General features: G+C 35.5%; 1 protein-coding gene across 3 annotated transcripts in view; it reads left to right on the top strand.

Annotated features, from left to right (window-relative positions):
• LOC127866662 (putative sodium-coupled neutral amino acid transporter 10) overlaps window positions 1-17,113 on the top strand; it is a 38,486-nt gene extending 21,373 nt beyond the window's left edge. For all 3 annotated transcript variants that reach the window (XM_052407386.1, XM_052407385.1, XM_052407384.1), the window contains 7 exons: window positions 674-859; window positions 5,798-5,909; window positions 7,393-7,511; window positions 8,180-8,333; window positions 9,569-9,702; window positions 10,252-10,611; window positions 14,263-17,113. In XM_052407386.1, the coding sequence (XP_052263346.1) occupies window positions 674-859; window positions 5,798-5,909; window positions 7,393-7,511; window positions 8,180-8,333; window positions 9,569-9,702; window positions 10,252-10,611; window positions 14,263-15,534 (2,337 nt within the window). In that variant the 3' untranslated portion in view covers window positions 15,535-17,113. The remainder of the gene's footprint in view (window positions 1-673; window positions 860-5,797; window positions 5,910-7,392; window positions 7,512-8,179; window positions 8,334-9,568; window positions 9,703-10,251; window positions 10,612-14,262) is intronic.
• The last annotated feature ends 9,043 nt before the right edge of the window (window positions 17,114-26,156 follow it).

The following is a 26,156-nucleotide window of genomic DNA, read 5'->3' as shown; positions in this document are numbered from 1 at the left end:
AAAAATTAAAAAAATTCTGACAAGCTTTCATTTATTCAAAACTGCACATGCAGCCAAGCGCTGGCACCCAGTATGCTGTGCTCTTGTTATAGTAATTGGTCCCGTTCGTCTGTCCGTCCGTCCGAAACTTTGTTCGGAGCATAACTCTAAATCTATTCAATAGATTTACTTTAAACTTATAATATAAACAGGTTGCAATTAGGAGAATTGCAGTGACCAAGAACCATAACTCTATCTACCTTAGTTTTTGAATTATCTCCCCTTTTATATAACTTTAAAGTAAATTTTTGTCCGGAGCATAATTCTAAATCTACTGAAGGGATTTATTTGAAACTTTAAACATAAACAGATGGCAACTAGGAGAAGTGCAATGGTCAAGAACCATAACTCTATCTACCTTAGTTTTTGAATTATCTCCCCTTTTATATAGCTTTAAAGTACATTTTTGTCCGGAGCATAACTCTAAATCTACTGCAGGGATTTACTTGAAACTTTAAATATAAACAGATAGCAAGTAGGAGAAGTGCAGTGACTAAGAACCATAACACTATCTACCTTAGTTTTTGAATAATCTCCCTTTTTTAATTACAAACTAAATTTTTGTCCGGAGCAAAACTCTGGCAACTAGGAGAATTGCGGTGAACATGAACCATAACTTTTCCTTGATATCCAGGTTGCTTTCTTCGGCTACATCACATTCTTCACTGTGACAGACCTGTCGGGGGACATGCTCAACCATCTACAGGAGAACTTGCTCAGTGATGCACTCAAGCTTAGCTTCGTGCTCTCCATTGCAGTCTCCATGCCTCTCATCATCTTCCCGTGTCGCGTTTCACTGCACACTCTGCTGTTCCCGCCGGTGAGTTGTACAAAATTAACCCCACGTTCTGAAGTGTGTGTGTGTAGGGGGGGGGGGGAGGTGAGTCGTACAAAATTAACTCCAACGTTCAGAATTGGGGGATTGGGTGAGTTGTACAAAATATACCCCCATGTTCTTAAGTGGGAGATTGGGTGAGTTGTACAAAATTTACCCTTACGTTCTTAAGTGGGGATTGGGTGAGTTGTACAAAATATACCTTCACGTTCTTAAATGGGGGATTGGGTGCGTTGTACAAAATATACCCTCACGTTCTTAAGTGGGGGATTGGGTGAGTTGTACAAAATATACCCCCACGTTCTGGAGTGTGTGTATTTGGGGGTGGGGGGGGGAGGTGAAGTGGGAGATTGGGTGAGTGGTACAAAATATGGGGGTGGGATGGGGGTGAGATGTAACAAATATACCCCTATGGTTTGAAGGTGGAGCAGAAAATTGCTGCAAATATAAGCCCACATTCTCCAGGGGCTAGGGAAGGGGGGATTTAGATTTACCCTTGTACATCCAATATCTATCTGTTGATCCGTCAGTCACATATTTGTGTTGTGTGAACTCCGAAAGTTTTATTGCTTGGTTAATGAAACTTAAAAATCTGTAAATCAAGCATATTTACTTATGCTTGAGGTATTTGCCTTGTTTTCTTAATGGGTTATGGTCCATTGAAAAGGAGTATATTGGACTTAAAAGTATATTTGAATTGATCACAATATGATACTTTCGGCATAGACTGCATTTTAATTAAGGTGAGTCTTTCTTTTATGCAAAAAATTGGAAAACAGACATGGGATGATACCTCAAACACATTCATCAAGCCTGATTTTATAAGTAGCTGGGCTCATACGTCAGCCATTTGTATATTTTCATGTTGGCATTCATAACTAATTACTTGAAAGGATTTAATCAGTAGTAGTTTGAATAATCCTTACAAAATTGAAGTAATAAAAGGATAAATAAAATATTCTCCAGTTAGCAGGAAGTGGCAAGGTTTGTTAGGTTTGTACGTTAGTTGTGTATTAATATGCGTTGTAGAACATAATTTCACTAAATTCAAAACATTTTTAATTAACCAATATTTACAACAATAAAGTTGTTTCTTCTTTAATCTGATGTTTAGTAGATAGTGAAGATTCCAAAGAGCATTGTTAATCTACACATGGCATAAAAAAGTAGACATGCTTTTCTTTTCCATTTCATAACACTTGATGATAATGATCCTTCAAGTTTATATTTCTTTTATTAAAGATGAAGTTAATACTCAAATTATTACAAAAATTTCAAACAAATAATAGGGTTTAAATTGAATTATGATAAATGGACAGAAGAATAGAAAATGGATGTGCATATTATTGTATTTTTATGCCCCCCTTCAAAGAAGAGGGGGTATATTGCTTTGCTCATGTCGGTCGGTCTGTCAGTCAGTCTGTCGGTCGGTCTGTCGGTCGGTCTGTCGATCCGTCCACCAGGTGGTTGTCAGACGATAACTCAAGAACGCTTGGGCCTAGGATCATGAAACTTCATAGGTACATTGATCATGACTCGCAGATGACCCCTATTGATTTTGAGGTCACTAGGTCAAAGGTCAAGGTCACGGTGACCCAAAATAGTAAAATGGTTTTTAATGATAACTCAAGAACGCATACGCCTAGGATCATGAAACTTCATGGGTAGATTGATCATGACTCGCAGATGACCCCTATTGATTTTGAGGTCACTAGGTCAAAGGTCAAGGTCACAGTGACCCGAAATAGTAAAATGGTTTTCGGATGATAACTCAAGAATGCATACGCCTAGGATCATGAAACTTCATGGGTAGATTGATCATGACTCGCAGATGACCCCTATTGATTTTGAGGTCACTAGGTCAAAGGTCAAGGTCACGGTGATCCGAAATAGTAAAATGGTTTTCGGATGATAACTCAAGAACGCATATGCCTAGGATCATGAAACTTCACAGGTAGATTGATTATGACTCGCAGATGACCCCTATTGATTTTGAGGTCACAAGGTCAAAGGTCACGGTGACCCGAAATAGTAAAATGATTTTCGGATGATTACTCAAAAACACTTTTGCCTAGGATCATGACACTTCATAGGTACATTGATCGTGACTCGCAGATGACCCATATTGATTTTCAGGTCACTAGGTCAAAGGTCAAGGTCACAGTGACAAAAAACGTATTCACACAATGGCTGCCACTACAACGGACAGCCCATATGGGGGGCATGCATGTTTTACAAACAGCCCTTGTTATTGTAATAAGGGCTGGATTAAGTTTGTCTTTGAAGTAAGTGTTTTTTGGTTTAATTATACCCCCACAAACAAAGTTAAGGGGGGTTTATAGGAGTGAACTTGTCTGTCGGTCGGTCTGTCTGTCGGTAGTTTTCATCCGATCTTCACCAAACTTGGTCAGAAGTTGTATCTACATGATGTCTAGGCAAAGCTCGAACATGGGCCTTGCCGGGTCAAAAACTAGGTCTTGGGGTCACTTAGTGCGTTTTAAACATTCAGCATGTTGTCCGCTCTCTAATTCAAGTAGTTTTCATCCGATCTTCACCAAACTTGGTCAGAAGTTGTATCTAGATGTTGTCTAGGCCAAGTTCGAACATGGGCCTTGCCGGGTCAAATACTAGGTCACGGGGTCACTTAGTGCGTTATAAACATTCAGCATGTTTTCCGCTCTCTTATTTAAGTAGTTTTCATCCAATCTTCACCAAACTTGGTCAAAAGTTGTATCTACATGATGTCTAGGCCAAGTTCGAACATGGGCCTTGCCGGGTCAAAAACTAGGTCACGGGGTCACTTAGTGCGTTTTAAACATTCAGCATGTTGTCCGCACTCTAATTCAAGTAGTTTTCATCAGATCTTCACCAAACTTGGTCAGAAGTTGTATCTAGATGATCTTAAGGCCAAGTTCGAACATGGGCCTTGCCGGATCTAAAAATAGGTCACTGGGTCACTTAGTGCGTTTTTTAACATTCTGCATGGTGTCCTCTCTCTTATTCAAGTAGTTTTCATCCGATCTTCACTAAACTTGGTCAGAAGTTTTATCTAGATGATCTGAAGACAAAGTTCGAACATGGGCCATGCCAGATCAAAAACTAGATCACAGGGTCACTTAATACGTTTTACACATTGAGCATGGTGTCCGCTCTCTATTTCAAGTAGTTTAAATCCGATCTTCACCACACTTGGTCAGAAGTTGTAACTAGATGATGTGTAGGTCAAGTTCGAACATGGGCCATGCCGGGTCAAAAACTAGGTCACGGGGTCACTTAGTGTGTTTTAAATCCTCACAAGTTGTCTGCTCTCTAATTCAATTAGTTTTTCTCCAATCTTCACCAAAATTGGTCAGAAGTTGTATCTCGATAATGTCTAGGGCAAGTTTGAATTTGGGTCATGCCAGGTCAAAAACAAGGTCACGGGGTCACTTAGTGCCTTTTAAACATCACAATGTTGTCCGCTCTCTAATTTAAGTAGTTTTCATCCAATCTTCACCAAACTTGGTCAGAAGTTGTATCGAGATGATGTCTAGGTCAAGTTTGAATATGGGTCATGCCGGGTCAAAAACTAGGTCACGGGGTCTCTTAGTGCGTTTTAAACCTCACCATGTTGTCCGCTCTCAAATTCAAGTAGTTTTCATCCAATCCTCACCAAACTTGGTCACAAGTTTTATCTAAATGATCTCTAGGACAAGTTTGAACATGGGCCATTCCAGGCCTAAAACTAGGTCAAGGGGTCACTTAGTGCGTTTTTTAACATTCAGCATGGTGTCCGCTCTCTAATTCAAGTAGTTTACATCCGATCTTCACCAAACTTTGTCAGAAGTTTTATGGAGATGATGTTAAGGCCAAGTTAGAACATTTGCCTTTCTGGGTCAAAAACTAGGTCAATGAGTCACTTAGTGCGTTTTAAAAATTGAGCATGGTGTTTGCTGTTTTTTGTGAAGACGACATGCAAAATATTATGTGTCAATGCGGCATGTTGGGGTATTCGTCACGTCTGTGACAAAGCTCTAGTTTTTTAAGTTTTATTCTAAAGCTAAAATTGTGTCATTGCTCTAGTCTACAGTTTCTGTTGTAATGGATGTTTACATTGTGTATGCTTGTTTAATTGATTGTTTTAATTAAATTGATTTGTGGCTTAGTTTTAATTTCAAATAGCTATGTCTGGATGTGGAAAGCATTTTGTACAGTTGAAGAGGCACGCTCTGATTCTTTCAGACATCATGGGCCCAGGGCCAATATGACCATATTTGCCAACCTGATAAGCATAATTTACTGCTCGCTAAGTAAAGTCAATGTCTTACTATTTATAGCGACAAGATGTCATATATATTTCATATGAACATTTAACAAATCCATGAAGATATAACCACTTATTTATATTAATTCAATTGTTTACCAACAATCTGTACCCATTCCTAAACAGTGAACTGCAGTGTGTAAGTGGGCCTAAATAAAAAAAGCAATCCAGGATTCTTTTCACTGGCTTTAGGGATTTCTTCTGTATACTGCTTAATCTTACTCACATAATCCATATAAATACACAGATTTGAATGATGTAGGGTTGATGCAATCGCATCTTCTAAACGTTGATACTGCAGTGTCTGAGTTTTAATTAAGATACAATAAAACAACAAGTATTCAGTGTTTTTAGTATTGTTGTAAGAAAGCAATGTTTAGAAATAATGTGGAACAACTGTTTTTTCTTGCAGTATGAGCAATATTTCTCTACTTTTGATGGCTTTAGAAACTTAAGGAGGGTGTACCCCACAGTCAGCAGTATTTGAGCGATATTTCTCTACTACTGATGACTTAAGAAACCAAAGGAGGATAAACAACTATTTTTCTTGCAGTTTGAGCTATATTTCCCTACTATTGATGACAGTTTGAGCAATATTTCCCTACTATTGATGACTTCAGAAACCGAAAGAGGATGTTCCCCACAGCAGTAAGATGCCAGAGTCCCACTTTCTGGGGATCACAGTGTTCATTGTGGTGGTTTCTATGATCATTGCCATCCTCATACCCAACAGTGAGTAATTATACATCGCTTAAACCCTGCAGTTTGTAAGAATGCATCAATTATATCTAACAGGTAGTTATGTAATTTCTCAAAATTTTGGACACTCTAAATTTTTGTTCACCCTTCTTTTTAGTCCAAAATAATCAGTTTTTGTGACTTTATATTTTCAGATATACATGTTTTTTTCCCAGCTCTAAATTTTTTGACAGTTTATTTTACAATGCTATTTTGCCACATTACTGCCAGGCCCCTGCTTCGCTTATCTTTGTCTTGCGGTATTGCAACCAGATTAAGGTCATACAACTGGCAGATGGAATGCCTTAACCCTTTCAGTGCGGGAACCGAATTTTGAAGGTCTTTGCAAACAGTTTGGATCCAGATGAGACGCCACAGAACGTGGCTTCTCATCAGGATCCAAACTGTTTGCTATTCTGATAATATTCTTTGAAAAAATCGAAGAAAATGCTTATTTTAGAAATTCAGCAGACAGCATTTTAGCAGACAACAAATTTCCCAGCATGCAAAGGGTTAAGGCAATGGACCATAACATTATTTGGTAATTAACTATGGATACCAATAATTAACAATTGTTTCACTCAAATGATTAACTTGAAACTTACATTACAATAATTTATAATAAATATGAGGTATTTTTACAACCACTTCTTTTATTTGTTGAAACAATTGACACTTTACACATTCCATACCCTTATCCGATTGTCAACGCAATATTTTAAGTGTGTTTCTAAATTCTTGAAACCTGTATTTTTTTTCACTTATTTTTTGAAAGAAAAAAAAAGAATTATAAGTGTCTGAAAACTTAGAATAGTAACAGTAACTAAGCATGGCTTATATCCAACATGGAGTAAGTATTCATGGCTTATATCCAATGGGGAGTAATTATGTATAACTTATATCAAACAGGGAGTAACTTTGCATTGCTTTTAGCAAAAAGCGAGTGACTATGCATCGCTTATATCCAACAGGGAGTAACTTTGCATTGCTTATAAAACCCTTATATCCAAAAGTGAGTAAAAATTCATCGCTTATATTAAACTGGGAGTAACTGTTCATCTCTTATATCCAATAGTGAGTTTCTATGCATCTTTTATGTTCAACAGGGAGTAGCTATGAATCACATATATTCAACTGGGAGTTACTATGCATCTCTTATATTTAAAATAGAGTAACTATGCATTGCATATAGCAAACAGGGAGAAAATATGCACCAACTCTTGATGTTATGTTAACATGAAATTCTGCCTTTTGTTCAGTATTTGTCAACTTTGCAAATGCTCTGCCATTCACTGAAATGATATTAGAATCACTAAATAACAAGTAAATTATAACTAGACCAAACTATTTCTTTACAAATTCAAATAACTTTGAATGGAACTGTTACCCTGCATAAATGTTTGTTTTGAGGAAGAATTGACAATATGTTAGGGTTAACAATTCATGAATTTAGAACATGTGTAACCTTGCATTTCAGTTGAGTTTGTGCTTGCATTGACTGGAGCAACAGCGGGCACTCTGATTTGCTACATTTTTCCTGCACTATTCTTCCTCAATGTCATGTCGGAAAATACTGAGAAGAAAATGACAGCAAGGGTACAGCATCTTCTTATTCTTTATGTTCGCAAATTGGCCATGATCAATGTTTGTGAAAAAATCATCAATATTGTTGCCAAAAGATTACATATGATAACAGAGGATACACACTTTTTATGTCAGCATGAATTCACATGTTGATTTATATGTTATCACTCAGTTTCCATAATTTCTTTGGAGCATTCTTCTCTTGTACTGGCATAACATGCACACCGTTCTGATAGAGGTTAAAGTTTCTTATATCTAATCCTTCTGTGACGTGAAGAAGTACTATTAGTAATATTCTTGTTAATGACAACTTTTACACAAGTTGACTCAAAGCATAAATATGCTTGAAAACATTTCAGACATATTGTTTTTGCCCTGTCTGTTGGTTTGTTTGTTTGTGTCAAACTTTAACATTGGCCATAACTTTTGCAATATTAAAGATAGCAACTTCATCTTTGGCATGCATGTGCATCTCATGGAGCTGCACATTGTGAGTGGTGAAAGTTCAAGGTCAATCTTCAAGGTCAAATATAGGGGGGGGGGGGGTGTCGTCCCTAACTGGCCTGTGCGGACGTAACAAGCTAATCTGGGATGACACTTTATGCACATGCATTTTACCCTGTTGTCCAACTGCAAGATTAATGTTTTATTTATGTGCGCTTTGATTGTGTTTCCCACAGGTGGTGCTGGTGATAGGCCTGTCTATACTGTTGATATGTACGTACACCACCCTGAGTCCACCAAGCCCGTCCTCCGCAGTCCCCAATCTCCATGGTGACTATGTTGTCAAAGAGGAAGTCACTCTTAAGGACCTTGGTCTGGACAGACAACTGGGTAGGAACTACACAACAGTTGATATTTTAACATGATATGAATTAAGAAGTTATTGTACATCTTACCCTTTACAGCAGATTCGCACTTTGACTCATTTGTTAAACCATGGAAAATAAAATTAATTCCAGAACTGTCTTATCGTCGAGTATCCCAACATCGTGGGAGTTCTAACATCGTGTTATATATTATTCTCGTGACCTCTCGTCGTGTGCATTATTTTTCCGCGTGCGACTTATGTAAAATTTACAGCGGTTTGTTTACGAAGCGTCCGAGAAGAAATTCAACGAAAATGCGATTCAAACATGTAAATAAGAATAAATATATTACCACCTTTATAAAAAAATGATATTTTACTATTTCATGTTCATATCACGAGAAAAATGACTGATATAATGCCCCAAAGTGTTGCCTCCATTTTTTTTCGTTTACTGAGCAGACGACGTGACCTTTCTAGGGCCGCGTATGCAAATGAGTATGTAAATTTTGAAACCGGAAGTTGATCAATTTTAACCTGGAAGGTTTACCACGAACTTAGGATACACAGGGACCGAGACGCTGAGCTATGGGTATGCAATAAAAAAGTAAATTATGTAATAGTTTGCTGCATGTTTTTTTGTTTTATCTACCGTAGTATACATTAACCGATAACCAATCTTATAATTAAGTGTTGAACCGTCAAGATCACTTGACAGTTTACGTCGCGCGAGGCCGACTTTCGTTATTACCACGATGTTAGGATACTCGAGGATACTAAGTTTAAGTTGTAATGGCTTTATTTCCAACCCTCAAAGGTACTGATAAGCAACGAACAGCATAAAACCTGAACAGACTGCGAGTTATACTTATCAGCTGGTTTGGTTTTATTTTGGTCGCATAGAACCAGTTTCACTTTGTTTTTCTGAAATGGAAAGAGTTAAGTTTCATATGTTCATTTCTTAAATATATAGTCTTTTAAAAACACATAGTTTTGGTCTTGTATTATTTTTAGCAAATTGAAAGTGTAGTGCTCACAAACAACTACTCTTCCTTCCATAATTGCTTTGTTAATACCTTTTACACATTTAGTTTACTTTTTTTTTTAGTTGCTTTTTTTTCTAACAAATAGAAAATATGAGTATTACATTTTCATACAACATATACTACTAATATTTTCACACAAAGACACATGATGGAATATTTCAGGTTTGCTAGTAACAGTTCTAGTATTATATCAATGTATGATTGTTTCCTTTCAGATATTGATGTGAAAGGCAATGCAGTGTTTAATAAGGTCCAACCTGCGGGAGGTAAGGAGCCAGTGGGGTTGAAGGACAGGCCAGGTGGAGGAAAACAGCAACCCCCTATACCCCAGGAACCTGATGAAAAACAGGTAAAAAAACCACCCTGGCTTGAGTACCAAACTATTGTTTCGTTTGCTAAGTTTCACATTTAACCCCACAAGGCTTATGCTTTGAATGGAACAAGTTGCCTGGCTGCTTGGTCAAGCTTTCAAGTGATTGGTGCTTAATAATATTGTGTTCTACAACATAATCAAAAACGTATTACCCGGTATTACTGAAGTCAAGATATTGTTGCTGGTTACAATTTTTTTGGGGGACCAGTTTTTTAATAAAAATGTATTGTTTGTTGTTTGAAAGGTAAAAATTCATAATAATTTAATATGTTCAAATGGAACTTGGTTTTTAATTTTGCCTTTCTATTTCCCCCAAAGAGAAATATATCAGTACATTTTAAGCTTCTTGGTGAACATCAGTTTTTTAACTGTGACTTAGGCTAGAATTTCTACTTAATCATTTAAGTGAAGAAAGTCATGTTATGTACTCAACATTTAAAGTTTTTTGGCTTCAAACAGCATTAACTGATTTTTTATCAGTAATATTGCAATACCAAAATGTTTTAAATTATTTATTTTAATAAGGTGCCTATTACAAAAAATAAAGACAAACTGCATGGAAAAGAAGAAACAATAAAGGCTGATCAACAAGATTTAGCCATTAAAGATAAAAAGGAGGAAACCAAAATTAAAGAGATGGAAGGCACAGGTAAAAAACAGGATATAGGGAATAATAAAGATGCAAAAACTGAAAGAAAAGATGATGAAAAGAAATTTGAAGCTGAAAAAATGAACCTTGAAGAAGAAGCAAAAAAACAAGCTGTGGAAAAGAAACAAGAGCAGATACTGGAGAAGTTAGAGCATCAACAGGAAGAACAGAAGAAGCTGATAGCTGAACAGAGAGAGATCCTAGAGCAGTTAAAACAGCATAATGAGAAACATAAGGTATGTATTTGGCCTGGAGCTAGCTGTGTCAGGGATTTAATGCTGGGTTTTTGCTTGTAGTGTCCATTTTGGAACTATATATTAACTCCAGGCAAAACCCTTTTAAAATTTTGGTTATCCCCCGCCATAGACGGAAGGATATTGTTTTGGCTTTGTCCGTCCGTCCATCCGGCCGTCTTTCCGTCCGTCCGGCACTTTTGTGTCCGGAGCCATATCTTGGAAGTGCTTTGGCGGATTTCATTGAAACTTGGTATGAGTATATATATGGATAAGAGGATGATGCACACCAAATGGCATTGTACACTATCGGATAATAACGGAGTTATCTCTCTTTGTATATTGAAAAAATGCTTTTTTGTGTGTCCGGAGCCATATCTTGGAAGTGCTTTTCTGGATTTCATTGAAACTTGGTATGAGTATATATATGGATAAGAGGATGATGCACGTTGGCGTTGTCCATCCCTCCAGAAAACTTTTGTGTCCAGAAGTATATTGGCGGGGGATATCAATTTAACGAATTCGCTTGTTAGTTTTAATCTTATATATTAAATGAATTAAAATAAAGACTTCAATATTGTTTTATTAATTACTAATGAATATTTATACTCCTTTACAAATACTTGAATTACCATGGACATTCAATATTCAAACTTGCATGCATTGGTCCTAATAATATGAAGCTGGGCAGGTGTGATTTTTTTCTCTACATTAAAATGTCAAAAGTTATTTTATTTTTTAGCTCATCTATTTTTTGAAAAAAAATTATGAGCTATTGTCATCACCTTGGCGTCGGCGTCGGTGTTGGCGTCGGTGTCCGGTTAAGTTTTGCGTTTAGGTCCACTTTTCTCAGAAAGTATCAATGCTATTGCATTCAAACTTGGTACACTTACTTACTATCATGAGGGGACTGGGCAGGCGAAGTTAGATAACTCTGGCATGCATTTTGACAGAATTATGTGCCCTTTTTATACTTAGAAAATTGAAAATTTGGTTAAGTTTTGTGTTTAGGTCAACTTTATTCCTACAGTATCAAAGCTATTGCTTTCATACTTGCAACACTTATTAACTATCATAAGGGGACTGTGCAGGCAAAGTTATGTAACTCTGACTTGCATTTGGACGGAATTATGGGCCCTTTATACTTAGAAAATTGAAAATTTTGTTAAGTTTTGTGTTTTGGTCCACTTTACCCCTAAAATATCATAGATATTGCTTTCATACTTGGAACACTCGCAAACTATTATAAGGGTACAGTAAAAGGACAAGTTGCATAACTCTGGTTGTCATTTTTACGGAATTATGGCCCTTTTTTGACTTAGTAACTTTGAATATATGGTTAAATTTTGTGTTTCGATCCACTTTACTTCTAAAGTATCAAGGCTATTGCTTTCAAACTTCAAATACTTTCATGCTATCATGAGGTTACTGTACCTGGCAAGTTGAATTTTACCTTGACCTTTGAATGACCTTGACTCTCAAGATCAAATTATTAAATTTTGCTAAAAATGCCATAACTTCTTTATTTATGATTAGATTCGATTGATACTTTGACAAAACCATCCCCCGTGCCCTCCCCCCCCCCCCCGAATCCCCCCCCCCCCGAATCCCCCCCCCTCCCCGGAATCCCCCCCCTAATTTTTTTTTTAAGATCATCTCACAAATGACCACCACACCCTCACACTATACTATACCCCCCCCCACCCCACCCCCCCCACCCCCAAATTTTTTTTTTTTTAAACAGTTAAAAAACACAAATATTTATTTTATTATTATATGTTTGAAATACCGTCACACCAGCGCACCCAAGAATACCCCCCCACCTCCCCCCCTCCACCCCCCCAAATTTCCCCCCCCCCGAATTCCCCCCCTCCCTATTTTTTGGTTTTTTAAGATCATCTCACAAATGACCACCACACCCTCATACTATACTATACCCACCCCACCCCCCCCAATTTTGTTTTTTGAAACGGTTAAAAAACACAAATATTTATTTTTATTATTTTATGTTTGAAATACCGTCCAACCATCGCACCCAAGAATACCCCCTACCCCCCCCTCCCCGAATTTCCCCCCCCCCCCGAATTTTTTTTTAAATTTCATTATATATTTTTTTTAAGATCATCTCACAAATGACCACCACACCCTCACACCCCCCCCCCCACCCCACCCCACCCCAAATTTTTTTTTTGAAACGGTTAAAAAACATTGATATTTATTTTTATTACTTTATGTTTGAAATACCGTCCAACCATAGCACCCAAGAATCCCCCCCACCTCCCCCCCCCCCCCCCCTCCCCCGATTTTTTTTTTTTTTTGCATATTTTTTCCGCATTTTTGGAAGATAATGTAATAAATGTCCAACGCCCACACACTATACTGTACAACCCTCTTCACTCCACCCCTCCCCCCTTTGTGATTGAAAATGAGAGTCCCTTCACCTTTAAAAAGAAAATAGATGAGCGGTCTGCACCCGCAAGGCAGTGCTCTTGTTTCAACTTTGACTTTCTGTGCAACAAGATCATGATTATTGATATTAATTATTTGCAGATTATTAAATCTCTAATAGAAAAGTAAAGGGGATATACTGGAATCACCATGAACACATGCATGTCAGTATGTCTGTCCTTCCATCAGTCTATCTGTTCATAGGCACAAACTTGTCCAAAGGCTTTATTCTACAATTTTCAACTTGCAACTTTTGAACATGCAGGGACTATTCGTTATGATATGAAGACATGCATGTTCAATCTTTATCTTCCAATATAGAAAATTACAAAAGTGTTTTCCCCTTATCCAACTTAGACATTCTTAAACATCTTGCTACTTATAACAACATTAGGCATTTTTTTTGGGGGGGGGGGGGATATTCTCTGTTTTATTGTGACAAATTTTAGTTTGAAGAGCTTACTAAGACTCTTACACAGTTTATCCTTTTTTACGCAGAAAAAAATATACAGCACTGGGAACTTTCAGAAAATCGCTTTAATAAATTTAGTTGTATGACTATTTGCATTATTAAAATATAAATCCTTTTAATGTTTACAATCTGACACAAATATTCTATTCAATTAAACATTTTTTAATTGACCTAAATTAAGACCTAAGTAGCAATCATTTACTAATGGTTTCACTGGAGGGGACTTATGGTTTTCGCTCTGTCCGTCAGTTTGTCACACTTTTCTGGATCCTGCGATTACTTTGAAAGTTCTTCATATTTTTTCATGAAACTTGAAACATGGATAGATGGCAATATGGACATTATGCATGTCATTTCATTTTGTTGCTACATCAAAAATTCTGGTCGCTGTGGCAACAAATAGAATAGAAATACTGCTGGAAATGGTGGTTTTCTGGATCCTGCGATAACTTAAAAAGTTCTTCATACTTTTTCATGACACTTGAAACATGGATAGATGGCAATATGGACATAATGCACTTCATTTCATTTTGTTCCTACGTCAAAAATTTTGGTTGCTATGGCAACAACAAAAAAAATCCGACAATGGTGGAATTTCTGACAATGGTGGAGCCGGTAGGGGACATATATTGCTTGGCAATAGTCTTGTTTTTACAACTTTTCAGTTTAAGCTAGTGTTAGCAATTTTAGCTACTTGCAAATAATATGGTATTAACACTGTTATTTTTGTTCAGGTTGAAGATCTATGGAATAATCAGCAGGAGGGCGATGGAATACAAAATCAAGAGGTACATCAGGGACAACAACTGGCAAATGTTGGACAAAAACAACCAGCTGACCAAATAAATATGCATAAAGAAGAAAACGTGCAGGTATTTAATGCTGATCCAAATTTGCAAGCTCAGAAGTTTGGTCTAGAACAGCAAGTTAATGTTGCTCATGGCCAACAGGTGAATGAAAGTAAAGGCATTAAAGGTCAACTAGATGCAGGTCAGTTTGGTGAAGGCTACCAGTATAACGAAGGCCTAATTGATAAGCTACGAAATTTTGGTCATGTTGATAAACAGCAACAATTAAATCTTGGACAAGGCGATGTAAATCAGAATTTAAATGCAGGTCAAGTGGGTCAACAAAATCCTGATGAAATCAGTCAAATTCATCATATGAATGCTGGTAAAGTTGTTCACGGTCAGCATATAAATCCAGGTTATGTAAGTCAGGGTCTGCAGTTGATTCCAGGTCAAGTTGGTCAGGGTCAGCAGGTGAATGCAGGTCAAGATGGTAAGGGACATCAGTTAACAGATGATCATAATAAGCTGGTAAATGCAGGTCTATTGGGTCAAGATGCCCAAGCTCAGCCACAATTCAAGGATCAACGGGGTCAAGATATACAATTAGATATGGAACATATTGGTAAAGGACAGCAAAAGATGCATGAAGGCAATGATAAAGTTGATAATCAGAAGAATGAGAATCTTTCAGAACATAAAGAAAATGCTATTATTGGTAGAGATTTATTAAGTGGAAAAGATAGACAAGAGGAATATATCATTCAAGCGATAAATGAAAATGTTGAAGCACAAGATACATTAAAAAATCGAGAGAAAAGGGAGGCAGAACTATCAAATGGAGACACATTGCTGACAGGAAGACAAAATTCAGATGATGATTTGAATGCAGATCACAATTTAAAAAATAATGAGGATATAAAAGATGAATTGACACTTACAGAGACAGAAAAAATCAATATAGTAAACAACAAAGATAAAAATTATATAAATAGTAAAACTGTGATAGATAAGTTAAATGTTGATATCGTTGAAAATACAAATAAAGGTGCTGGTGTATTAGAACATGGTCCACTGCCTGTACAATTAAATTTTAAGAAGACTGAGAATTTAGATAATCTCATGGAGGGTTTAAAGGAGAAGTTGGGAGAAAGTTTTAATTTCAGAAAAGGAACTTTTGAGATGGAGGGGTTGCTTGTGTCAGAGAAGAAAAGATGAAAGTCTGGAGTGTAGTGTATATATTTATTATGTTTGATATACAGTCAAGTTAACGCTACCGGTAGGTTGTTTTCAATTTAAATCTTGAATATAAGACAGAATAATGAACAATCATTTATATTGCAGCTTTTCAAAAATATACTTCACCGGACATGTACATTTGTCAATTTCTAATTTAGGAATAAAATAGAAATTTGATGCACGCACTTTCTGATGTGTTTGTGTTATATACGAAGATCAGTTGCCCATCACATCAAAAAAAAATGAGTCGCGTTCTGAGAAAACTGGGCATAATGCATGTGCGTAAAGTGTCGTCCCAAGTCAGTCTGCACAGGCTAATCAGGGACGACACTTTCCGCATAAATTGGATTTTTGCTAAGAAGAGACTTCATTACAACAAAAAATGTAAAAGCGGAAAGTGTTTGTCTGGGATGACGCTTTACGCACATGCATTTTGCCCAGTTTTCTCAGAATGCTACTCAAATAAATAAAAAAATAAAAATTGCCCCATGAGTAATAAGGATTGTACAGTATTCACAACTAAGAAACTCAAGTTGAAGATAATAAGGTTTGCTACTTATTATAATTTGTTAGGATATTGTAAATAGTGGGCCACCATGGTTACTTATAATAATGTTTTTCATATTAAGAAACAGTTATATGATATTTTATTGTTGAAGTGTCTGACGTTTACACTTGATCTGTTTATGGATGTAATTTTAACATGTTTAATTTACAATTATCACTTTTTGTTAATGTTTTTTTTCAACCCTGTTTTTAATCTGTTTGACTGTTGACATTGGAATAAATGTGTGCCCCTTTTTGTAAATTATACAAGTAATAAACTAAATAATTTATTACTTGTATAATTTACAATAAGTTTTAATATAAACCTAATATAATTGTGATTTATTTCCATAAATGGCTGCCCACAGCATCGTTAGCTCAAATGTGGTATCTGGATGAAAATTAGTTATTTAGAGATTTTGATTGCATTAACATTAGTAAAAAATGCAATTATATAAACAAATATTGTACAAAGGAATAATTATTTGTATACAATTGCTATTGTAACCAACATGAAAAAACAACGACAATATTTACATTGAACATTTTGAATAGAAACTTATGCGTTAAATATTCCAGCTTGACTTAATAGTGCATTGACTAAATGTAGTTCTCTATTTCCAGCCAGGTGTCAGTATAGACATCTGCTGACTTTATTCCATACTTAGTGCGGCTTTAATTATAACTCCAAAGGCTACACAAATATGGAATTAAGTCAGCATACTCTTTAATAATAAACTTTGACCTTGTGTTTGCCATGGCTAAATGGCTATTTTGCTATATTTCAGATATATATATGGTTATATTATGGTTTCAAACTGTTAATAAAGGAATGTCATTTTCTACATTCAACACTGCACATGTACATCAATACGCTGTTATAATATTATGTTTTGTGTAGATGTGTTGATTATAATTATTGGCAACATTCTTTGTTGGATTGAAATAGAAATGCTGATTTAGAAAATGCTTTGTTTATTTTGTTAATGCAATAAATATTTATTGGACATTACTTTCCAATTGTTAATTGTGTGTTTGACTGTACGTAGGTCATGTATATATTGGGTTTTGTTGGTGATATATATCAAAGAGGTCGTTCGCTTAATGCTACTAATAGATATTCGCTTTAACATAAAATAGTGTAGTTAGAAATCCCTTTTTAGCTCATCTATTTTTTGAAAAAAAAATTATGAGCTATTGTCATCACCTTGGCGTCGGTGTCGGCGTCAGCGTCCGGTTAAGTTTTGCGTTTAGGTCCACTTTTCACATAAAGTATAAATGCTATTGCATTCAAACCTGGTACACTTACTTACTATCATGAGGGGACTGGGCAGGCAAAGTTAGATAACTCTGGCTTGCATTTTGACAGAATTATGTGCCCTTTTTATACTTAGAAAATTGAAAATTTTGGTTAAGTATTGTGTTTAGGTCCACTTTTTTCCTAAAGTATCAAAGCTATTGCTTTTATACTTGCAACACTTACTAACTATCGTAAGGTGATTGTGCAGGCGAAGTTATGTAACTCTGACTGGCATTTTGACGGAATTATGGACCCTTTATACTTGAAAATTTGGTTAAGTTTTGTGTTTTGGTCCACTTTAACCCTAATGTATCATAGATATTGCTTTCATACTTGGAACACTTGCAAACTATCACAAGGGGACAGTAAAGGACAAGTTGCATAACTCTGGTTGTCATTTTTATGGAATTATGGCCCTTTTTTGACTTAGTATCTTTGAATATATGGTTACATTTTGTGTTTAGATCCACTTTACTTCTGAACTATGATCAACTTGCAAGGCTATTGCTTTTAAATTTCAAATACTTTCATGCTATGATAAGGGTACTGTTCCTCGCAAGTTGAATTTTACCTTGACCTTTGAATGACCTTGACTCTCAAGGTCAAATTATAAAATTTTGCTAAAATTGCCATAACTTCTTTATTTATGATTAGATTCGATTGATACTTTGACAAAACAACTCTTACCTGACATACCACAATAGACTCCACTAAGGCTATCACGTTTAAACGGTTGCGTTTCGTGTTTTGCTCATAAACGTTTACCAAAACGATAAACGTTCAAACGATAGTAAATATCAATATAATAAATATTATGCAAATAACGTAGCCGACTAGCCGTACGAAGTATAGCGACGACGAACTGCGAAATCCGGGTACTTGCGGTTAATCCGAGCTACCCAATTCGGCAGTAATTTATTTCTGATTGGTTAGAGGATGGCACAGACATGAACGGAAACTAACGGAAAATCTTCGCTACTTTCCGAAAATCTTACAACATTGCAGCGAAACAGTGCGTATGCCGCCATCTTGAAATATTTTAAGTGATTGATTAGCAAAGTAAAACACTGCGGTAGCATGTTGAAAAGCAATACTTTAACCAAATTATATATTGATTACGTTTTTGCTAGTTAACTGGTTTTTCATTTTCTGCGGTCAAACGATATGCACATTGTATTTCATGTGCAAAATACGTACATTTTTTTCGGAGTGTCGTTTTCGGATGCAGTATTTTTCATCGATTTTACATTATTTTCGACATTCATTTTTTTATAGAATGACGAATACACATGTGGTGATACGGATGGTCTGGTTTATAATATTTTATGGTTTTAATATGATGCATTACGCGAATGGGATATGTGCTGAATATTACTTCCGGAAATAATTACTATTTTTAGTTTGGAAATGCAATGGTACTGATGCTTTTTAAACGGACATAGGGATACCGTTTAAACGGTAACGTTTCCTTTATTTCATTTCGTTTAAACGTTTAGAAAAATCTGTAAACGTGATACCTTTAGACTCCACCCAAACCATCCCCCCCCCCTGAATTCCCCCCCCCCCGAATCCCCCCTTATTCCCCCCATTTTTTTTAAATTAAAGATTATCTTATAAATGACCACCACACCCTTATACTATACCCCCCCCCCCCCCACCACACCAACAAAAAATAATTTTTATGTCCCAAGTAAGGTGGCATATAGCAGTTGAACTGTCCGTCAGTATGTCAGTCAGTCTGTCCGTCCGTCCTAAAAAATCTTTAACATTGGCCATAACCTTTTCACTTTTGAAGATAGCAACTTGATATTTGGCATGAATGTGTATTTCATGGAGCTGAACCTTTTGAGTGGTGAAAGATGAAGGTCAAGGTCATCCTTCAAGGTCAAATGTCAAATATATGTCGTCTGTCCGTCCAAAAACTTTAACATTGGCCATAACTTTTTCAATATTGAAGATAGCAACTTGATATTTGGCATGCATGTGTATCTCATGGAGCTGAACAATTCGAGTGGTGAAAGGTGAAGGTCAAGGTCATCCTTCAAGGTCAAATGTCAAATATATGGCGTCTGTCTGTCCGAAAACTTTAATGGCCATAACCTTTTCAATATTGAACATAGCAACTTAATATTTGGCATTCATGTGCATCTCATGGAGCTGCACATTTTGAGTGGTGAAAAATGAAGGTAAAGGTCATCCTTCAAGGTCAAATGTCAAATAAATGGCGTCTGTCTGTCGAAAATCTTTAACATTGGCCATCACGTTTTCAATATTGAAGATAGCAACTTGATATTTGGCATGCATGTGTATCTCATGGAGCTGCATATTTTGAATGGTGAAAGGTCAAGGTCATCCTTCAAGGTCAAAGGTAAAATATATGGAATCTGTCTGTCCGTCTGAAAACTTTAACTTTCGCCATAACTTGTGTTTGCCCCTGAAGATTGGCATATAGTTTTTGAACTGTCCGTCTGTCTGTTCGTCAGTCAGTCTATCCGTCCGTCCGTCCGCCTGAAACTTTAACATTGCCTTTAACTTTTGCAATATTGAAGATAGCAACTTGATATTTGTCATGCATGTGATCTCATGGAGCTGCACATTTTGAGTGGTGAATGGTTAAGGTCAAGGTCATTGTTCAAGGTCAAGGTCAAAGGTCAAATTTTGCAATATTGAAGAATGTAACTTGATATTTTGCATGGACGTGTATCTCATGGAGCTGCACATTTTGAGTGGTGAAAGGTCATGGTCATCCTTCAAAGTTAAGGTCATAGGTCAAATTTTGCAATATTGAAAATAGCAATTTGATATTTGGCATTTATGCATATGTCATGGAGCTGCACATTTTGAGTGGTGAAAGGTCAAGGTCATCCTTAAAAGTCAAGGTCAAAGGTCAAATGTTGCAATATTGAAAATAGCAACTTGATATTTGGCATGCATGTGTATCTCATAGAGCTGCACAATTTGAGTGGTTAAAGGTCAAGGTCATCCTTCAAGGTCAAAGGTCAAATTTTGCAATATTAAAGATATCAGCTTGATATTTGGAATGCATGCATATCACATGGAGCTGCACATTTTGAGTGGTGAAAGTTCAAAGTCAAGGTCATCCTTCAATGTCAAAGGTCAAATTTTTGCAATATTGAAGATAGCAATATGATATTTGGCAAGCATGTGTATCTCATGGAGCTGAACATTTTGAGTGGTGAAAGGTCAAGGTCTTCCTTCAAGGTCAAATTTGCAATATTAAAGATAGCAACTCGATATTTGGCATGCATGCGTATCTCATGGAGCTGCACATTTCGAGTGGTGAAAGGTCAAGGTCATCCTTCAAGGTCAATGTCAAAAGTAACATTTTGCAATATTGAAGATAGCAACTCCATATTTGGCATGCATGTGTATCTCATGGAGCTGCACATTTTGAGTGGTGAAAGGTCAAGGTCATCCTTCAAGGTCAAAGGTAAAATATATGGCTTCAAAGCGGCTCAGTAGGGGGCATTGTGTTTTACGAACACAGCTCTTGTTCCTTATATGACCATCTTAAAACCTTGTTAACACTAGAAATCACATATATTGTCAAATCTTTATGAAACTTGGTTGTATGTTAGCTCTAGCTGGGCTGATTTCAAAAATAGTTATGGTTCGTCAAAAACTATGGCTGCCAGGGGATGGGTAATATTTCCTGTTATGGCTACATGTATACTGAAACCTTGTACACACTCCAGAAGTAACATTTTTAGTGCTCTGTTAATGAAACTTAGTCAGAATTCTTGTGCTAATTACTTCTTAGTCAAGTTCGAAAATTCTTTCGGTTTTTTGATAAACATGGCTGCCAGCTTGTTGGGCAGTTTTACTTATATGGCTGTTAGGAAAACTTGTGACTATATGAGCCATTCATTGTCTTACCTTCTTGAAACTTGGTCAGAACATTTGTCCCAATGAAATTATGGCAATGAATGAAACTGGGTCATGTGAGCTCAAAAACTTGGTCAAATAAGAGCAACTTTTAATACTCTATAAGTCAATTTTTCGGTCAAATCTTCATAAATCAGCTCTCACTTTTCAGAATATTCTAGTTGCTTTGGGGCTCAGGTGAGCGTCTTAGGACCCTCTTTTCATTACAGTAGATTCTTGTTAGTGTGTATGTTTCAAATTGTTTAACTTATGATATTATGATACTGCATCCTGCATCTCTCTAGCACAACATTTTATTTGTATACATCATAATTTATTTTGTCTTATTGATGTAAATTGTAAACTCTTTTGATAGTTGAAAAGTGCTTTTTAGCTCGGCTGTTTTTGGACGAAACCCGAGGTATTGTCATAGCCAGCTCGTCATCCGCCGCCCGATGTCCGCCGTCCTTGTCATGCTAAAACCTTAACATTTTGTTAAGGTTTTGAACATTGGCTCTAAAATCAAATTGCTTCAACCTACAACTTTGAAACTTCAAATGTAGCTGCACCTTGATTAGTTCTACATGCCACACCCATTTTTGGGTCACTAGGTCGAAGGTCAAGGTCACTGTCACAAAAAAAAATCTGACAAGATTTCATTTATTCAAAACTGCACCCGCAGCAGAGCATGGCACCCATTATGCGCTGCTCTTGGTCATATTTGGGACCAAAAAATGAAGGGCATTATGTCTCATTATTGTTCAAGTTTTCTAATATTTTTGTATTTATTGAAAAAGTAATTTGGATCTACAGACAGTCAATTTAAATTGTAATTGATGGTTATTAGTGAAGTTATATTGGGGTGGTTGTATTCAAATGTGTAGAAATTAAATAACAAGAACACTGTATTATGTGAATTTGGAATAAGACATCAAACTGGGAATGGACATCATTTTGGTGATTTTCTCAAGCAAAACTATTCATTTCATGATCTTAATTTATTTTTGTAATAATGTATCAATACTTCAAGCATAATTAGCAATGTTCCATTACTTTTTCATTAACAGTGATTGTATTTTTATCATTTTAACTGCGTTTTTAAACTGTGTCCATGCGCCGCATCAATAAAAAATCCAGTTTTGCAGTAAAATCAATTTAAATGATGCTAATATATATGCTAGTATCTGTTTTAATTATAATTTGTCAATCTAAATAAATACAAAATATAAAACTGCATGTAATGCACGTTTGAAAAAACACAATTTATTACCAAATTGATGTCTTTTCCAACTTCACAAGATTGATGGGTTATGTATGCAATGCTCAAATATGTATCAATTAAGTGTTACAGTATACTGTGATCGCAAATGGCCTTCGTTTTTTATCAGATATTTTATAAACTAGTTTTATTATAGAAATCCAGTCACTGTTTTTTGAAGAATGAACATGTGTTCTGTGATTATAGTTTTGAACAATAAAAAACGAAATCCAACATATCTTGTTGTTTTTATGTTTGTTTATGTGTAAATGATACAATACCATTTTGTATTTAAACCATGTTATTTAAGTATGAAGTGTAAAATTAAAATAGTTATGTCTTCATTTAATTAAATAATCTACAGGATTTGATTTAACTGTTTGACCTTATCTTCAATTTCAAGTATTTTGTAACTAACTTTATGAGGTACATGGTGTCTTGATCAGGGAATGAAACTAACTTCTTACTATTGGTTGCCCACACGGGCAACCATCTTTAGTATTTTGGTTGCCCAGATAAAGAATAACGAGCCCAGAAATATGTACATGTGTATATTATACATTCTTTTAATAAAATAATATATAATTAAATAAAATTGCTGACATTACACATGTTCAATGCATGATGTATTATTATGAGCCTTGTAATCATTTCCTATTCCTATATAATGAATGTTATTTAACTAGCATTGATCCATGGTGGTCATTTGTTATTCATTTTTTATTGCACTGAATTGTTTTAAGCTTTAAAAAACCAAGTTGCCCGGCCGGACTGCCAACTTTTGAAATTGAATTGCCCAGACAAAAATTTACTTGCCCCGGGCTCTCGGGAAACCATTAATTTCCATCCCTGTTGATAATATATCCCACTATTACAATAGCACAATAGCACGACACATTTCATTTCTAATAAATACTGTTCACATTTCTAATATAGTGATCTGTGTTAAAAACAAATGATCTAATTTCAAATCGATTTCCCTAACATGTTGATGTTATTGATGTTCCAATTGCGACTGTCATTCAGTCAAACCTGACACAGATCCAGTCCTTGTCAAAACCGTATGATTGCCATTTAGCAAGTTGAAAATATAAACGGTCATTATGTTAAGGGTGGAATCAATAGAACTTTTCGATTGTGAACTGTCTAACTACGAGTTTGATTGTATGTATCTGCAAAGATCTTAACGGCTAGACCATTTGAGAAAGTATCTGCACAATATTTAATTAATCTGGTGCTGGTATATATATATATACACAATTTGCCCCAGGCTCTCGGGAAACCACTAATTTCCATTCCTGTTGATAATATATCCCACTATTACAATAGCACAATAGCCCGACACATGTCATTTCTATATATATAAATATATATATTTATATGGGAAAACCCCTTATGTAGTTATTTTTAGATTTGATAGAGAATGTAACCCGAAATGGAATGCACTACTACTCACTATATTAGAATATATATATATATATATATATATATATATATATATATATATATATATATATATATATATATATATATATATATATATATATATATATATATATATTGTACTGTGTATATAGCGGTTTATACGTGTTTATTCCGCATCAACGTGGCTCTTTTTTAAATAAGGTGCTTCTTCAAAAGTTTGTTAAATAATTAAATATTCCTCCCTTCAACTTACAGTGGCGTCCTTTAATGTATTTTCAAACGTAAATATTGCTCGATTGAAAGCAAGTCATTAACTTGCTAATATACTTGCGTTTATTCAAATATCATATTTTAGATGTTAACCCGAAGAATTAACTTGGTTTAGTACATGTTTAGAATATCAATTACTTTCGTTCACTTTTATAGAAATATAAAGTATGTCGACCGATGCATATTTATTAAATCGGTTGAGTTATTCATACTGAATTCAACAACTTGATTTTATTGAAATGCTTTAATCACTCAATCATTTCTTGATGTAAAAGTCATTTGATTCCTTCCGATGTCTCCGAAGTTTCGTTATTCGTATTTCTATATTATGGACTTAAATCACTGTTTTATTATTTGGTTTAATTTTCTTTGTCGTTTAGTTTCTTCCCTTTGCGAAATACTGTTATTTCTCATAACTAATTTCCGTGACTCGACTCATTTTGCGAGATAACCATGTAACGGCAACACCTTATATTGTTCTTTAAAAATAAGCACCAGTGACAATTTTTATGGAAACGTCTGCTGCTGATTACTTGCACATATTAATATTCTGCGGTCAAAGTTACTTCAAGATAAATTCAAAGCGAAGTGTAATATTCCGGATGTATTTTAAGTGTTTTTTAATCCTAATTCTTTGATTTGCGCGGACTTGAACATAGCGCGACAACACTTTAGATCGGTATTCAGCGCCCCTGAGCACGAAGTCTTCAAGGTGAGCTTGTGATAATTTTTTGTCCGGCGTCAGTCGTCGTGCGGTGTACGTCGACATCTTTAAGCTCATTTCTATTCTAGAGACACCATGTTTGGTCATTGTCAATGAAACTTAATTAAAAAGTGTATATTAACGTTATCTAGGACAAGTCCGACATTGGGTCAAGTGTGTCAAACAACTAGGCTATAAAGTATATTTATATATAAAAACCTCTCTAGAAGCCACATTAATGACTCAATGTTTTTAAAACGTGGTTGGAATGGGTTTTTTTTTACATTATCTTCGCCCGGTTTAAATAGATTATAAGTGGGCTAAAAAAAAACAACAGGTAAAGTATTCAACTCGTTATTTCTCTTGAGACCACATTTTTGTCAAATATTCATTTAATTTGGTCGAGAAGTTTATCTTGTCGATCTAAAGGGCAAATTATAATCTGGGTCAAGTAATATTACAAACAAGGTCACTTTATCAAATCTTAGAATTGTTTTCAACATTAGAAGCTACATTTATGACTCAATCCTGATGAAAATGTTTATCTTAATAATATCTTATTCGTGTTGATATATAGGTCAAGTGTTTCCTGAGTCTATGCCAAGTGGTGTCACTGAGTAAACTCTTAGAAACACTTCGTACCATTCTGGAAGACACACATTTATGTGCCAGACTTGATGAAACTTGCGAGAATTGACAATATATAAACCAAACTCCAAGAAGAACGAGTTAACCTTTTACGAGGCCTCATTTATAATTCAATCTTGACAAAACTTAGTCAGAATGTTTTGTTTTACTTTATCTTCGTCAAGTTCAGATCTCAGCGAAGTGCAATAAAAAAATATGTCAGCAGTAGGAAAAATCATGTAACCACTATAGAAGACATGTTTATGATTAAATGTAGATGAAAATGTGTTATGGGCTTAATATTGACGATGCATCGGTCAATTTTGAATGGGGTTCAAAAATTGATCTTTGTCAAATCTTAGAAAAACTTAAAACAACTCAAATGTATCATTGGTTACTTTATTACTATAAAACTCATTCTGGAGGGCTGTCATGGCCATATCTAGATGGTATCTATCTCTTGGTCATATGAAGTCTACGGAATTACAGCAGGGGTTATCTTTGTTTATTGTTATATCTTCAACTCATCTCAGCGGTTCAGGGTCATCTTGTACCTCTTTTATATTCTTATATTCGTAGTGTATTGA

This window comes from Dreissena polymorpha, chromosome 2 (assembly GCF_020536995.1).
Source record: "Dreissena polymorpha isolate Duluth1 chromosome 2, UMN_Dpol_1.0, whole genome shotgun sequence".
In the NCBI taxonomy this organism is placed as follows: Eukaryota; Metazoa; Mollusca; class Bivalvia; order Myida; family Dreissenidae; genus Dreissena; species Dreissena polymorpha.
This window is presented reverse-complemented; position numbering and strand designations above follow the sequence as displayed.